Source organism: Gallinula chloropus (assembly GCF_964237585.1).
Source record: "Gallinula chloropus genome assembly, chromosome: 5".
Classification (NCBI taxonomy): Eukaryota; Metazoa; Chordata; class Aves; order Gruiformes; family Rallidae; genus Gallinula; species Gallinula chloropus.
In genome coordinates, this window is record NC_140090.1 from 11,996,953 (window position 1) to 12,014,565 (window position 17,613).

General features: G+C 44.0%; 1 protein-coding gene across 1 annotated transcript in view; it reads right to left on the bottom strand.

The window, feature by feature from the left end:
- Positions 1–960: 960 nt before the first annotated feature.
- Positions 961–17,613, bottom strand: part of PDIA5 (protein disulfide isomerase family A member 5) — a 102,554-nt gene continuing 85,901 nt past the window's right edge. Inside the window, exons 15-17 of the mRNA XM_084265441.1 lie at positions 13,517–13,587; positions 4,214–4,348; positions 961–1,240 (exon numbers count right to left, since the gene is read on the bottom strand). Coding sequence (XP_084121567.1) covers positions 1,160–1,240; positions 4,214–4,348; positions 13,517–13,587 — 287 coding nt within the window. The 3' untranslated portion in view covers positions 961–1,159. The remainder of the gene's footprint in view (positions 1,241–4,213; positions 4,349–13,516; positions 13,588–17,613) is intronic.

The window sequence follows — 17,613 nt, forward strand, 5'->3', positions numbered from 1 at the left end:
TTATTTTGAGTTGAAAGTGAATCACAACTTCCTGCCCCTCCCTCTCCCTCCTGTGAAGACATAAGTACCTCCAGATCAACATAGTTTGGGGTTTTTTTTTAAGCATCAAGAGTGTAACACATTTCAACTGCTGCTAATACAGGTTTTACAGTGATGATTTTGTCAGAGATTGTTTATGCAACTCCTTAAAGAAGAAAAGGGAAAACTCCCACATACAAATGCAGATAAACTTTTGGAATGTAAACACATAATACACATAATTACTGCATTATCAAAAGTATTACATATTTATCAAAACAGTTGAACGTAACACTTCCCAAGACATACTCGATATGGCCCCATCATGATTTGAAGGGAGATTGTATACCCCATAAGGGTAACCACACACCCCATAAACAGTCACTCCTGCCATCACTTGCAGGTGTGTTTGACAATATTGATGCCCAAAAAAAAAAGAGTTTAGCTCAATCCTACCCATGTTCTGCTGATTTTTGATACTTGGCTTAATTCACTCAATACATTCTACAAAGGTATGTAAACAGCCCTGATTTAAATGCAATCAACAGATCTGGACTGGTCAATGTTAACGTCTTCATTAACTCAGATACCGTATTTATCCCTGAGCACCTTAAAATTGTCCCCCCAAATCTCACTGAAGAACAAGTAACTACTTCACAAGAACATAAAACTGCATTTGAATAAACCTGTGTCTTACAAGTCCCGTTTTCCTTCACTGGTTTGAAAAAAAAAACCAAAAAAACAAAACCCCAAACACCACCAAACCAAAAAATGTGTCCCCTCTCCCCTCCCCTTTGTTTTTTATGTGTACTGCAACACCTTTAAAAAAAAATCACCCCATCAAACAACATCACCTACAGACACACTAGAGACTACAAAAATATTGCATAGGAGTGTCAGTGGGCATAGTCTCACAACATGAGAGAAAATGCTAAGTTTTCTTTAAAACATTATGGCAACATTCTAATTTATTTTCCTTTTAAAAATCAAGTGGTTTCGCTTTATTTCAAAATTGTACAAAATGGCCATGGCTGTTTATAAAAAAAAGTCTCTGTCTTGAGAATATGTGAAGTCTCAGGTGCATTAACAAAAGACCTGGAACCATTCACAGTGCAGCGGAAAGCTTCTTTTGAGGCAGAAACTACAATTCATCCTTCTTCTTTCCTACTCTTTCATGGTCTCTTTCTCTCAGGGTTCGCATGAAAGTGGTGAATCCAGACTCCTGGGTTTGAAGAAAGAAAAATATGGGTCATATCTTTGTAAACAAACCAAAACAATGCTAAGGAACACTTCCAGCTTCAGCATCCTACAGCAGAATATAAACTAAGGAACAGCTACTGCTTCTGCGTTATCTCAGCGTGCAGTGCTCTGGTCCAGCACCCCTCTACTGCAATGCAAGGGGAAAATGTCCATACAGATGTCACACATCAAACTTCGAAGATGGGACACAGAGAAAAAAGCCTTAAAACTCACAGGAACAAGTAAAATTTGTTCTGAGGAATTTTTTGGTCAGAAAAGCTCAAAGACATTTCCATGCCACATCTGTGTGTTACCTGTGTCCTTCTGAAAGGAGGTAAGGGGATCATTTGCTGGCTACACACACATCCCTTAACAGTATTGCTTACAGTCTTCCTCCTTTCCCACAGCCTCAGATGATGGGAATTGTCATTTTTCAAGTTTCCATCAAAATTGCTGTCAATGTGGATGCCTGGATGCTGCCCTCTGTATTTCATTAACTTGCAATTTCTATTTATGCCAGCAGTTTCCTTTGCCAAGGAAAGCTCTGGACACAACTTGCAAGCATTTCAGAGGGCCCAGAACTTTGCACAACCTACTTACTGGTACCACAACGCTGCAGTTGCCTGAGCAAGTAACACTGATCCCACTCAAATCCAACAATTTTATGTTTCAGCAATCCTAAAACACACCAGTCAGAACTGGCAATAAAGAGGGAACACACAAAGAGGTAGAGAACAAAGCCAGAAGTCAAAGTTTGACTTTCAAAAACCCCAAACAAATAAAACCAAACTAAAACCAAACCAAAACCAAACCCCAAAGCTGTGTAACTTTTGAGAAGGCTGAACAACAAAACATTCTTCTAAAAAATTATTGCCTATTCTTCCACTGAAAAAATATGAAGGGACAAGCTTTGGCCATACCATCTGGAGACACCTGGGAATCAATAGCCCCAAGAAAAGACCATGGTTACCAAAGCTGCCTGTCTGCAAGTTATTCAACGGGCAGCTGGGTCAGAGGGTGTCCTGACTCTTCCTTGTTCAAGTTGCCTGGGGTGAAACACCCTAAAAATCTCTTCTCTGGAACTGCAGTTCCCTTTGAGGTGTGGGGGATGCCTTACAGGCTACCACTGGGGTCATTTTCTACCCCACAGCCAGTGCTCCAGTGTGGGGTGGCAAGGAGCTCAAAGCTCCTGCTCTACCGACCACGGCTCCTGCTGCAGCTCCTGTCATGTTACCCCCATGGCCACTGACATCGCCTCTCTTCTTACCAGCCCACATGAAACAACGATACACTGGCTGGACCACACTGAACTAAACACCCGTGGACATCTCCTGATTCAGTGTCAGAACTGGGACCTGAGAACAGGTCCCCTGGTCCCTGATGCTCTCTCCTGAGATTTATTCTGCGAAGTTGGAGGTGGTTGGCCAAGATGGTTCAAAAGGTACTGCCCTGCTGATGAGATGTCCTTTAACAATGAAAACCCTCGTTACTGAAACAGATCTGTGAACAGCTGGAACCTCCATGGAAGGCCCTGTACTTAGCACTGCCTCCTGTGTCACCATGATGGGAAATAACAAAACCTACTTTGATGCTGCACAAACAGAAGACCATAGGTCCCAGAAGAGGAGCAACACAGATGCCAGAAACAGAGAGATTGCAATGTTCCCGTTGGGTAATTTAGTTCTCCCCAAGGTTGACTGCACGTAGGGGATTAGTCAGTCCACTTTCCAGCACAGAGATAATCATCTTCAAGCTGCTGTGGCCTCAGAGCACTCCTGTCTTGCTAAATTCTTTTTATCAGCCACCACAGATACTTCCTTTCATATATCATTTCTGTAAGTATGGGTTAGAAATACAAAAATTGCGGCTGAAATTTTACTTAATTGTTGGCTACTGTACCCATCTTTTACTTTCAAAGAGAGATCCACAATCAGAACTGAACACAGTATCCATAACAACGCCTGGAGCAGCACCATAAAATGGTAATTACTGGGGTTCTAATGCTGGAGAAAACTGGGAGGCAAAGCTCCACGAAGACTTCCCTAAGCTCCTGACTAAGAACCTCAGAATTTGGCTTTTCTTCTTCAGGCTCCTCTATAATTTGGTGAGCTGTAATAGCAGCAATAACTTCAGGCAAGGCTATTTTTTTCAAAACCACTGGATGGCTTGAAGACCCCAAGTTTTTCCTGCAGACCCTAGCTCCTCCAGGCAATCGATCATGGCTGAGGAATAACCTGCCTCTCAAAGGTTATTACAAAGACCGCACACAAATAATTGGATTGCTCCCTTATTTTCCAGCACTTCACAACCATGAAAGGCCATTCCTGCCCCCTGTACTCATAGTATATAATTGGCTGGCCACAGCAGGACAAAAGGATGAAACTTTAGCCCACGGGCTAGATGGCACAATTGGTCTTTCCCTCCAGAGCTCCAGGACTGAATCTGATTGAGAATGAGATATTTAGTTTCCCCCAGTCTCCAAAGGACAGTTTAGTCCCTGCTATAAAACCAATGGCCTATTGCTGTTTGGCAGACCAGTGCACCCGTAACACATTTGCAACACATGCAGGATCCAGGTCCAGAACTGACAGGAATTAAGTTCTGTATTTTCTGGCATTTCTGCAGCTAGCAGCAGCCCATGCAATAAACCCTTCACTTCCACTCAGTCCAAATTCGCTCACAGCCTTCAGCTTAGAGAATAAAACATACACAAAACATTACCCAATCTACTCCTTTTTCCTCTTCTTGTGTTCCTAAAATAGACCAAGCATGTTCTCGATGCAGAGATGCACAGGGGTGTGGTACACAATGATTCATCCATGTAAGACAGCAACACCAGCAGATAAATGTCCTTTCAGCACGATAAAAATTTACCCCACAGTTTTCATTTGCCAGGCAGCACAGGCAGAGGAGTCCCTCCTCCCACTATCAGGCGATGACTCTTGCTTTCACTTACCCCTCTTTCTCCAGTATATTTCTCCACAAATTTCCCGTAGTTGTAATAGTTGAAGGTGGGGTAGCCATCAACCCCCTCCTGCTTGCACAGGTCATGATTCTGTTCTTTGGCACAGTCCACTGCAGCATAGGCAATCTGAAACGCAAGAGATCAGCGTGAGATGGGAGAAGACAAAGCAAGACTCCAACTCATGGTTACACTGCTGCAGCTTAGACTTCACACTGGGAGAGACCCAAGTCTTCTGCTAAAACCGCAACAGCTTCCGTAACAGCTCAGCCAAGGAGGAAGATCTGAGGGTGGTCATCAGATCACACCACGCGAATGCAAGAGCAGAAGCCTTCTCCCTCCCGACGAAGCACCACACTACCCGCACAGCAGCCAGCCTGCACGGCTGTAAGGCATGTCCAGCTCACAGCACAGAATCACCTGCCCAGCCTCCCCATGGAGCACCACGTTGGGCTCCACACAGGAGAGGCAGAGGCTGCATCAGCAAACCCAAACCCACGCACAGCAGTCACAGTGCTGTCACGCTGCAATGGTTCTCCTGCACTTTGGTTTTAAGTGATGAACAGCATCAGGGTGGCTCGGGTAATGGTAAGGACCCACCTAACCCAACCTCCTCCCCATGGCACAGCTAGAACTGGGAAAAGTTACCTCTTTTCTTGGACCAACATGGGTGGTGAGTTATGCAGGCTGTTAATGGATTAATGATTTGTAGCCCAAGGAGCTTTTGTAAATGCCATTCAGTTCTCCCAAGCTAAAACAGGGATGGGTGAGAGGACAAAGCACTGTCTACTGCACCCAAAGAAGGATGCTTGCTTGACTGAAATCTCAGCCTGAGCTTGGTTCCTTTTCTGTCTTTTAAAATTTTTTACCTACATTTAAAGTAGGGACCGACTGTTATGCACAGCCATCAGCAAAGAGGGCTTTAATTCCTTTTGAAACCTCTAGATGCTACTGTCACACAAAACAAACTCGGAGTAGGAAACAGCCTGCCGAGCGCTCAGCCTGCTGGCAGCAGAGCAGCACCCTCTGTCCCCGCCTGCTTCAGCGCAACCCCGCAGCTCCAGAGCATCAGCTCGGGCTAACCCTACCTCACAGCATTTGACATTTGAAACTTGGATCTGTGAAGTTCCGAGGAGGGGCCGCACTTAACATTTCTGATGTTGAAGCAGAAAAGGCAGTTCATCGGCTTCTCCTTAGAGCAGCTGAGCCCCCTGCTGTGATCTCACCCTGACTGTTCCCGGGAGCGGCAGTCCTGGCTCCGAGGGCGCACTGCTGCTCACGCAGGCTTGCCTTCATGGCCCCTTACAGCTCTGCTAGGAGCAGGCAGCTTGAAGTACAAGCTGTGTAAAAACCTAAACAAATTAGAGGAAGGGTTTTTGCAATGGTGGGTTACAACCTATCAAGCGCTAATTTCAGAGTCGTAACTTGGAATTTCTGGTCCCAGGAGGCTCCTTCAAACAATCCCATCAAAATACCTTTTGCTTGCGGGACTTTAGGGTTGGAGCTGAACTGTTCTTCCGTAATTAAAAGATCACTTAATATACCACAATGCCCTCCAGTTTCGTGGTGACACTATCGAAACAAGAAAAGCTGATCTCATTACCCTAGCAGTAATTAAAGAGATTGGCAAAGCCAACTTCAGTTAATTTGCTTGTTTTGTTTTGGCTTTGAAAGCCTGACAAGGCAGTGCTCAGTAAGATCTCACATGGGTCTGTCGTCAGATGGAAAGCACAATATGAAGTGTTCTTACCTTAAATATTTGGTTTCTGTTTTCCCATTTTAAACATTAATAAGGCTATTACAGAAACAGGACTCTTGAGAGCTGTTAAAAACATGTATGATCACACTTTTTTTTTTCTTTTTCTTTTAGTAAACATAACGACTCCTACTCATACAGGGCCAGTTAAAATGAAAGGCGAGGAATAATACGCTGCAGAAGAATTTCATCTAAGTATTTATGCCTTCTTGACCTTAGCAGCCAGCCAAAATTTAGAGCCCTGTTGGCTACCTCTGTGTAAAGGAAAGCTTACAATGGAGACAAACATTTATTTCATGTCACAGTATTAATGTAGAAAGAAAACTGGAAGTCCTGGTTCCCTGAAAAGAAGGAAGAATAAATAACACCATTTTTTTTCCTCACTGCTCTAAATATCACAGAGGGAGAGATTACAGCCGGAAAAAGGGGAAGGTTTATGTGCACTCATCCAGATCTTAGTAGCTGGTCTGAGGCATGAAACTGTTGTGACCAATTACCCATCTGTTCTTAGATAGTGTCTGGGAGATGAAGAAAATTAGGGTTTAGTACACTGGAAGGCAGAGAAGCCACCTTTATTTGTACCTCTGGAAACATCTAGACTGGCTTTGGTTGGAGCAAAGAGCCCAATTTCATTTACAAAAGGGTTTTGTGAGAACAGTCCCAGTAAGGAGAGGGTGCAGAGGAGAAACACGATGCTATCAGCCACTGTTAACCTCGTTCAGCACATCTTTGCCTGCTGCCTCAAAACAGAACTGATGGACTACAAGGAGGTGGCTTCTGGAAGAAACGCTCAGTAGTCTGCTTGAGATACATCTCTCCTCTACAGCACGTGGAAATCTCAGCTGGTCCATCTGTGCATTTGGTGTGCAGTGAAAGAATGCACAAAGATCCCAGTCTAATTCTGGCTGCCACAACAGTCACGTTAGCTTAATGCCATGCCTAACCCAACAGGTCTAATGGCAAGGGGCACGTGCATCTGGAGTGGCATTTGGAGGACATGTCCATGGCCTGTCATTCTGAAGCGCTACAATGCAAGCTCCCACACAGCCCCACAGACTCCCTGCTGCTCCTGCAAACATTGTTTTGAGCCCAACTCTTTTCTGAATATACATTCCTGTTCGGTTATTTTTACATCCAGGGAGAGAAGAAAATTTTCAAGGCAATTTTCAAAAGCCTTGTAACTCATACAGACCTGAGCAAAATTTCAGAGACACACATCTAATTCCCAAGATTGTATCTGAGGCTGCATTTCAAATGCCTGCTGCCAACAGTAGCTGAGTAAGAGTACTTAGGAGAGCTTGAGTGATTACTTTAGAGTGGAAATGTTAAGGCAGCCTAAATATAGAGGTTGCTACCATCTCCATGCACTCATTACCATAGCATCACAGTCCTAATTGTCTTGCCTGTCTCACAGCAGAAAATCAAATATAGTGCACCACAAGAAGAGAACAGTAATGCTGGAAAACACTTGTAGCAAAACACACTTCTGGACTGAGGACCAATTCCAGTATCAATTCTGTCAACTGCAGACAGCTGAACTCTAGGACATACCAGGATTTCAGCAAACAGCACCGACGCCCTTTGCTTCGCTCTGTTGGAGTTTTCATGGACCGTGAACATTAAACTCCATTTCTGGTAGAGAAGACTCCTGCAGCAGTTTTCAGTCAGGGTGAATGACTTCATGACTACACTGAGAGGCCGCACACAAAAAGATGCGGCCCACAAAGAGAAAGGTTTTGCTTGAGTCCTGGCTCAAGCGAGCAGTGAAACACTGCAGGGAGGTTTTCCTCCAGTTCTCAACCTTCTTAGCAAGTGTCAGGTTTTCTTAATCACTACAGAAGGAAACTGAGTCAGGAAAAACAGCGACTAGAAAATAATCTCTACCAAAATGTGGTTACAGATTTCTGGAGACTATTACTCTCAGAAATGATCTCTGCATTCAACTACCAGCAAGTTCCATGGAAGTTCACCAGAAAGCACCGGTTAAGCAAGACCTACATGCTGCTCTGCAGCATAAGAACACTAACTTGATTTAACCAGACATTTCAGACAGGTTAAGCATTAGACATCCCTGATATGCACTGCAGAGCCAAGACACTTGGCATGGCCTATCAGGAATTCCCTCTCAGTAAGAGGCAAGAAACCCTCTAAAAATACATGAGAGCAAGAAACTTTCCTAATGCTGGTGTAAGGCTTATGCACACGTGTCCATGATGGAAAAACCTAGCGTAACGGCCTCCAGAAGACAAGATTGATTTTATGGAGATTTTGATTGTTAGGGCTAAAATTTAGTTTCTTCAGCTTTACTAACTTTTCTCTAACCAGAGGGGAAAATCCACTGAAAAAACCCCACATTTCAGGAAGAAAAACCCTTAAGTAGCCTATCTGCAACACGCACAAAACTCCATGGGGTTACGGATTCTCCATAACCCAAAGCTGCGCTGCCTTAGATATTGACAATACATCATTATACACAAGCTCTCTCTCCAGAGGCGATGCTGTTCAGGTTTATCACCAGGCTGTTCAGTAGCTGTAGCAGGAATAGAATAGTTATCAAATGAAAAGATAGTCAATCAGAGACTGCGGACTCCAGAGGAAGTTCCTTGGAGTACCTCCAGCTTTCTTAATGTTATTGCTAGTTCCACACAACAGGTATGCAGCTTATAATAATTAATAATACCAGGTCAGTGCGCATAATAATTATGCATAATAATAATAATAATTTAAAATTAATACTGGATTAGTATGCATTCCTCCTTTATCCCATTGTCCGCATAGTTTATCACGACTCTAGCAGCGTTTGGGACTGGAAAATATCTGTAATGGAAAAGGGAAGTCCCACAGCAACCTTCCCTGGTTTTACTAAAGAAGTGGGAGCTTAACTACAAAGTTACAAACTTCACTCCCCACAGCATTAGAACGTGAGCAACCTATGGCAAGCTCTGAAGAGCTCTTAGGAAAGGAAACGGAGCTTGGCATATTGTTCAGATGAAGTGGACTGACCAGGAACGCGGAGCTGTTGCAAAAATCAGGACTCTTCATTTAGGTGCTTGAGGAGAAGTGAAGCTATGCTGAAAACGTGTCCACTGATCTCTCTGTGCCTCAACTCTAACAGAGGGATGATGCCTTCTTGTATTTTTTTTACTGTGTAAGTGTTAGAAGGAAAAAGAAGTACTTGCAGTATCTAATCACACATCAGGAACCACAGTTCCCTTCCAAAAGAATTATGAAACAACTTTTTGCTCTGGAGGGATCTTGCAGGTAAGGAAGACAATTACAGCCAATGGTTCCAATAGATGTGTAGGAAATTGAAAGTGGGATCCCTTGACCTTCCAGGTAACTCCTCCTTTCTCTTCTTAAACTTCTTACATTTTAACAGTTATATAGTAAAAGTACCCCCTGAAATCCTAGTTGCTTTCCTGTTAAAATATGTACTGCCACACACTGGTTTTATTGATTCAAGGAAACAAATCTCTGCTGGAGCTAATATTGACTTTTGTTATGAAAATGGAAGTGAATAACTAACTGAATATTGATTTGAAAGAGGAATGATATATGATAAGCTTAAAAAAAATTAAAATAAAGGTAAAACTGCAGCATGGAAAAGAATGCTTCCAAGCAACTTTTTAAAAGTATAGTCAATTCCAGACAACAGTTACCTGATTATTAGAAAAAAAAGTATATTGCTGCCAAACGTCTTAAACGCACCTATGAATAAGACATATGTGCTGCCCTCTCTAGGATTACTCCATGGGTTTCTATTTATATTCCCTATTCTGGATTCTAACAGCAGTTATGAACTGGCCTGTGAAAGGTTGTTGCAATTCAGCTACTGTTCTCTGCGTGACGGGCTTTGCAAATGGAAGATTCATTATTAGCTGCCCCGATGTGCCATCAGGACACTGCCATAGCTGCAATTCATCAGCGCTTCTCGGAGGAGGCCTGTTTGCAAAGGGAAGAGCCATTAGCAGGCACCATGATGTACAGTGCTAACATTGCCATGTTTAATGAGTCTAATTAAAAAGAAATTTAACACGTTTTCTTAAAGCAAATAGGGATCAAATTCTTGGCCAAACTGAAGCACTCACTCATCTGGATAACTCTGTACGGTGATTTGGTTGGTATGAACATCACAAGCCATGGTTCAACAATGCATGCTGGGGTCTCCCCAGGTTCACTGCTGTCTTGCAGTGCCCCCTTAGCACCCTAACTCACCCTTCCCAGCAACCTCTGCCACGGCTGTTTATGCACAAATTCACTAGGGCCCAGCTCAGATGTGCCCAGCACTCAGTCAGTGCCTTTGCACAGGAACAGACTTCGGTGATGGAGATGACTGGTCAAATGGCAGCCACTTTGGGGGGAGTTCCACAGATTCGTTACTGAGAGGCCTGGAGGAGTCAAGAGCTTTCCTTCAGCAAATCCAAGCTGGAGCATCACAAATCAGTTCCTTCAAGCTGAACTTTAGGCTCAGCCAAAAGGCAGAATGCAGATTGTTTTTTTAGGATTTAGCTGGTGTCCTTTCAAGAGTCTCTGGAGTAGTTAGTGAACATGCCTTGCTGCTCTTCAATCTGCTTAGCAAAGTGACAATCCTCACATTTGCATTTTCTGGCGCACACTGGTCACTGCCAAAACTTCAGCTGTGGAGCACAGGCCAAAGGCTCTCCCCGGCAGCGGCATGCAAAGGCCACGGCGCCTCAAGGCAAGAATGCTTCAGACAGCTATTTCCCCCCCCCCCCCCCTCCTTTTTCTGTTTCTTTTCAAATAACTAAAAGCAACATACTCACTGTTTCACTAGACTAGCCTCTCCACTGATGTGGTCTTACCAGCACCAAATTTCTCCAGGTACTGGGAAAGGCTCTGGTCCAGGGCCTACACCCGGAGCCGCGTTTTGCAATAGCCACAGCATTGCCCTCGGCAAACAGGCGGGCTCAGGATTCCTGCTAAAACCACCAGCAGTGATGTGGCCCACAAGAACTGACATTTGGGGCCAATGTTCCCAGAACTGTGTTTTAAAACTCCGACTCCAGCAGCGCAGATGATGAAAAAGTACAGAGCATTACACATGACCCCAGGAGGGGGGGAGACTTCTGTGCCAAACCCACCCCCTTACAGCAGATCTACAGAGCCAGAGACACGTACTTAACAGCTTCGAGCTCTACTCATCTTCAGAATTCCAATGTAAAGACTCAAAGCCTCCCAAAGGATGCCTTTTAAGATACCATTTATAACCAATTCCAGGCTGAAATGTTTTTTATTGTTCTTTGGTTTCTGCAGAATTAAATGTTTAATTAAAGGACCACCCCTATTGAAAAGAAGGTGCAGTTTAAATGCTACCATATTCTGTTAAAGTGAAAAAGCCTTTCTTCAGAGGGAAAGAAAAAGACACTACTACAGATTAAAAATGAAAATTATTAATCTTTCCCTGATTTGAAAGAAGAAATAAGTCTTCTCTGTTAGGCAGTAATTTTACAGAAGTTTGAAACCCTACAGAACTACGAACTAGCCAAAGTTTGAAGGCTCATCCCAGTTTGAAACATGGGAATATGCCCTGTGGTGCTTGTGGGAACAGCCACATACCCTTCTGAAGTCTTAAACAGGTTTATTTTCCTTTGCACACAAGGGCACAAACTGGCAGCAAGTAGCACCTTGGCAGGTTATGGCTGTACACAATTAAGTAGGGGTCCCCAGATAATCCATCCCTGGCACTTTCCTAAGTCACTGAGGTAGAATAACATTGTTTTCCCTAACTGCACACACCTCTCAAACTATACCAGTCCTAATATTCCCTATTGGCTCTCCTGTTCCAACTCATTACATTTTATACCTCCTCACTTCAGCCTTACACTGAAGTCAAGAGTTGCAACCATCAATCATGGCTCTGCTCTTGGAGTTCTGCAAGGCTCAGCCTTCCTAAGCTACAGCCTGACCCGAAAGCTTCACAAGCCTGTATTTACCACCACCAGCTCCAATAAACTGCACCATGATTCAGATTGCTTGTTAATACGTCCTGGGGCTCTAACAAGCAAGTTTCACATTGTTCGGTACATTTGCTTCATCTCCTCTGACTGAAATTTTAATGAGTTTAAGACAGAGAGGCTTCAATGGGAACTACCAGAGACGTGGGGAAACAAGGATACTTTCTCAGAGATCTAGGAAACAAGTAACCAAAAGGCATCTGAGCACACAAATTTACAGCAGTAAGAGAACTGAGAGTTGCATGCCTCTAAATCGTCTGTGCGCCAGAGGGCATAAGTGATGGACTTCTAATTTTATGCAGTCAGTGATATGAGAATGATTTGTTTCTTGTCAATCTGATGCATCTTCTGAGAGTTACAGAAAAGATGAGAGGAAAAGAAGAAAACAAAACCACGACAGAAATTCCTCTGTCACGGTAGCACACAGACTAAGAGGGATACAACTGTTACAGAATTACCTCATTGTTTAGAACAGAATATAGTACAGACTATTTCAATCGGAAGGGACCTACCATGACCATCTGCTCCCACTGCCTGACCACCTCAGGGCTGGCCAAAAGTTAACACATGTCGTTAAGGGCACTGTCCAAAAGCCTCTTAAACAGTGACAGGCCTGGGGCATCAACCACCTCTCAAGGAAGCCTCCTCCAGTGTTTGAACACCCTCTCAGTAAAAAAATGCTTCCTAACGACCAGTCTGAACCTCTCCTGGTGCAGCTTTGAACCATTCCCATGTGTCCTATCACTGGATCCCAGAACTCAGCACCTCCCTCTCCACGCCCCCTCCTCAGGAAGGTGCAGAGACCAACTTCCCTATTAAACTGCCAAATCTTTTCCATTCTACACCTAAACACAAAGCAATTGTAAAGCTGGAAAAAAATCCAGAGATCAGAATGAAATACAGTTCACTCAAAGATAACAAGCAGGTTTCTAGCTAGTTATCTGGTTAAATCCAGTGGCTCAGGTGTTGTCAGTTTTGTTTGGGTTCTTTTTAATCCCAGATATGCACAAATTCAAGTTAAAATGGTTCAGCTGATGCAAGGAAATTACCTGGTGTGCTTCAGCCATCAGATGTATTTTTAAGGCAAGAACATGAGGGTCCTAGAAGGACCTTGACATCCTGTACTCAAGTCAGGCAGCTTACAGAAATATATTACATTTATGCTATGCAAGCAAAGATTAGTTATGATTGAGGTCTTCAGGACTGTCACACAACTTGTGGTTTCTCCACACGCACTCCCCTTATGGCTGACAAATGCTGAAGGGCAACGGAGATGATGTAAGTTATCTTTTATTAATCTTTCAATGAGAAAGAAGGTGTTTTGCTTCCTACAAAAGAACTCTTAGACAAAGAATCAAACAGAAAACACAACAAATCAAGGAAAACAGAATAGGTTAACCAAGTCTCTTGGTTTGACCAAAGAAGGTACAACCCCTAAGAGGCAGACACGTTTCTATTAGTGTAGCAGCAATTTCATCTACAAGCCTACCACGTTATCGCTAAGTAAAGTCTATAAAGGGTGGAAAACGGTCTTAAATCTCTCAGAAATAATTAAGAGTGAGTTACCTTTCGATCTTCTTTAAAGACTTCGGCAGCAGTTGTAAAATGTGGAATGGCATTTTTACAGTGAGGACACCCTGTTTGACACAGGAAGAAAAAACAACATAAACATGAGTTGTAAGAAAGATACTGGGACAAACTCAAGACACAAGGTGAATTAGTGGAAAGCTTGTCTTAAAATTAATTCTAGACAAGAGTTCTCAGTTCTGGGAAGAGCAGGACAAGGCACATGTAGACCACATGCCAGCTACATGAACTTAAGCACATGTTCAAAATCCCTCTGACTTGAAGCAGTTTAAGTGTATACTTACGGTTACACCACACCCCATATAGAGACCATGGTAGGGAGGGCTTTTCCCTTGTGGGAAACAGATACACCATTTCCCTGCTGCTGTGTTACCACACAGGCTATTGCTGCCACAGACACCAGCTACTTTTGGACATGGGGATAAAGACAGCACAGTTGCAAACAGGAGAAGGTTGGAAGAAAGCTGCTGGGAGCTCTTAGAAGTGTTTGGGAATTGCCTATTTTGGTACCAAGCCATTGGGAACATGAGGGAGGGGAAGAGAAGCGAGTCCAACAGGCCACACGTCTTTGACTCAGGGAGGACAGAGGTCCAGTCCCAAGGTAGGATGACTGCCACTGCCTTTCCTGGAGACTTTCCTCCTGTTCACCACGAACAGGCAGCCCCAGAAGAGTTTTACACACACAGCACACAAGAACCCCACAGCTTGGTGTGGGAGATGGGATGACACTTGTTTGTATCACTGTAGTGTTGAACAAAAGGACACTTCCTCCTTTGCTCAAACATACACTAAATTTACTCAGACATTTCAGAAGAAGCCACAGAAGGGGAACAAGAACTGCTCTCAAGTCAACATTCAAGCGTGAGTACTCTTAATTCAGAAGCGATGTTTTTTTGTCTACAAGCAGTCTAAGCTACTCTCAAAACATCACTACTAAGCAAAGCTTTGCACAGAAAAGTACCTGCATATGTGTAACAAATCAACTTTGTTTCAAACACAGCACAAAGAACTTGTTCCCCAGCAAAGACTCTGAACACTGTTTTTGCCTAGATGTAAGGAAAAAAGGAATGGACACGCTTCTGTCAGGCTGTGTAACGATGGCAAAGGCAAAAAGAGTTCATCCTCCTTATTATTTCTGGCTAGGAACAGAACAGAGCGCAGATGAGTTGCTCACAAGCTCCAATTACAGCTTATGCTCCTGTTGTTTACCAGTATTTTGCCATGATGAACAAGTGGCTGTGTTACTTTTAAGTCTGTACCAGACAAATGCCCTCTCGGGAGCCTTGCAGCCACCCTCTCATAAGCTCTATGCACTCTTTTAGCTGACAAGAAAAACAGTTACCTGTGCGTAAACACTGCAGGCGCCTTTCCACAAAGGAGAGGCTGCACACCCCTTTCATCTCCACCTAAGTGCAATCTCACTGCTTACACACGCTGCTTTGAATTTCAGAGCATTTTGTCTTCTGCAGAGTAGGGTTTTGAAAGCACCACAGTGACAGACACGTATAAATACACTGAGAGTCTGGGTGTAACTAAGACTGCCAAGGAGTCAAGGGGACATTTCCTGGAAACTGAGGCACTTCTGCAGCTCCATCTTAATGGCTTCAACCTCTTTTCTGTGGTTCATTCTATGATTCTGTGAAACTCTTTACACAGCATAATGGCAGTCTCTTCTGATGGCAGCTGTGTTTCAGCAGGAGTGCAAGTCCTCTACACCTTGCAAACTATTAACACACTGTGGAGTTGTTCAGCATTTGCCTGGGAGAAAATGGGCAAGAAAAGGAGGAGGAGGTGGTGGAAGCCAGGGCTCCAGGCTGCTCCCATGTCCATCAGTCCACCTCAGTGATACATTTTCTGTCTCTCCACTTGCCTGTCCTGCCTACCTGATACTGAGAAGCCTTCAGGTCAGGCCTGTCTCTTGACACATCTTGGATAACGCCCTGTACTGTGGGGTGACTGCCACAGCTGATTTGTAAACACTGCTTTAAAACAAATCAGAACTGGTGACAACACCTAAAAAGCATTCTTCTTATTTACCTCTAACACCTTCATGATGCATCAGTAGGATTCCCACCTAGTGGGTGCTGGATCTGCAGAGGATGGGCCATTTGGCAATGCCTCTCTCTAAGCACCCACTAAAGCTGCAGCACATAAGAGCTCTCCATGAGCAACACTCGTCAAGAGAAGCAGAACACGATTCAACAAATATCAAGCACATTCTTTCAGACACAGAGAAGTCAAATGGTTATTAAAGATGAAAGCTGCCATTTTACATGGGGTAACAGACGGTCGGTAAAAGAGCCCGAGTGGCTGTTCAGCTGGTGACTGCTCAGGGAAGCATCAGTAGCTGCAAGATGTCCCTTCCACCCTTGCAAGTCACCACGGCATGTGCTGCTGCACGGTGCTCAATAGGTGACAGTGAGAAGGGCTTTGAGCCGAGTTCTCAGAAAAGCAGCACATCTTGCAACCCAAAAGGGAGCATCCAATTATCTAGACTCATAAGGCATTTTGGAAAAGGTGGGAAAAATCAAACTAGCTTTGAGGTTACAGTCATCTACACTATGAGAAGAGCATCATGCAATTCAAAACATCTCACAGTGGAAGCTACACTCACAGATTTTGTTTCATCATCTCTGTGACCTCATCTTTGCACCCAAATACCAAATGACAAAAAGATACCTGCATTTACCAATCTGAAGCTCCATCCCTCTCCCCCTCGCTTCCCTCTTGGCCCAACCTCCTTTCTTTACTGCACTCTGCTCGCAAAACTAAAACACAACCATATGGCTTTTGGCAGAGCTGACTCCAAGTCCAGTAGGCATTTTGTTAGCCTTGGACATCCATCCACAGAACAGATGTTAACGCTGCGATGAATTCCCAAGGAGTTTCAAGGAGTCACCGAAAAAGGGGGAAGGAGCACATCATATGGAATAGCAGAACTTCATCTGTTACAACTTAGAAGGATTGCCAAATGCAGCAAACACTTGGAAGTCACCCAACCCAGTCCTTCTATTTAAAGCACGCATGCCAAAAAAATAAAAGCAGAGGTTGATGTCTTCATTTTGACAGACGGAAAACTTGTTCTCCCCATTGCCTCTTCACACCCACTATCACACGTTTATTTTAAGTGTTAACACTATCTTCCACATTTGAAGTGCAAAGAGAGGAAATGTACTGAGCACTGTGCATGAGGCTAGGAAGTGTGCAGGCTCCTTACAAAGGATTTTCCAGATGGGCTGCAATGGAAGGAGATTAAGCTGGTGGCATCTGAAGGTGTGGGTAAGGTGTCAAGAATCAAAAGGTCCTGCCCCTTTCTCAGTAGTATTTATAGGACAGTAAGTCATTATGGACTAAAGAAGGGGGAAGATTCATCCCATTTCATTTTAGTTGAATAATTTGGGCACTACGGTAGGCACAGGCTTCCTACAAGGCCAAGAGGAGGACTTTGAATTGAGCAGTGTTGGAAGTAGCACTTCTGGAAGCAGAGCTTTCTGATGCAGGTGGCAGGGCTTTGCCTTACTGACTTTCTCTCTTTGTTTTTACATCATTGTCAAATTTGATCTTAACAGGGTTAACTGCAGATGTGAACTGAACAGTAATTTCCTGTGCCTGACTTGAGAAATCTGAAAGAAATCTACTCCTGGAACATCCAGCCTGTGCACAGGATCTTAGCAGTGGCACTCAAAACCCCTAATCACTTCTGCAAACCTCGATCTAACTTCATTTCCTAATGCAGAAACACACTTGCATCACCTGGCAGGAAAGCAAGAAAGCTTGACATCTAACACGCATGCGGTAGCACGCGCTACCGCCATTCCCCATTCCAAACCAGCAGACAACACAGCTTCATTGCAGCTCTGCCCGGGCATTCTCACCTCCCTGCACCCAAAGTTTTGCACTCCAGAGGCCCCCCCCATGCAGTCCACGGGGGTGTCTGCTCTGCCTGGCCACTGAAGCCTGCTAGGACATGGGGGCTGCCTGCTCAAACCACAGGTCCGTGGATCCATATGAGAATGCACCTGCCATAGAGGGGTTCTAAGTTCCTTTTGCACTACAAATTTTGAATTTTACACAAA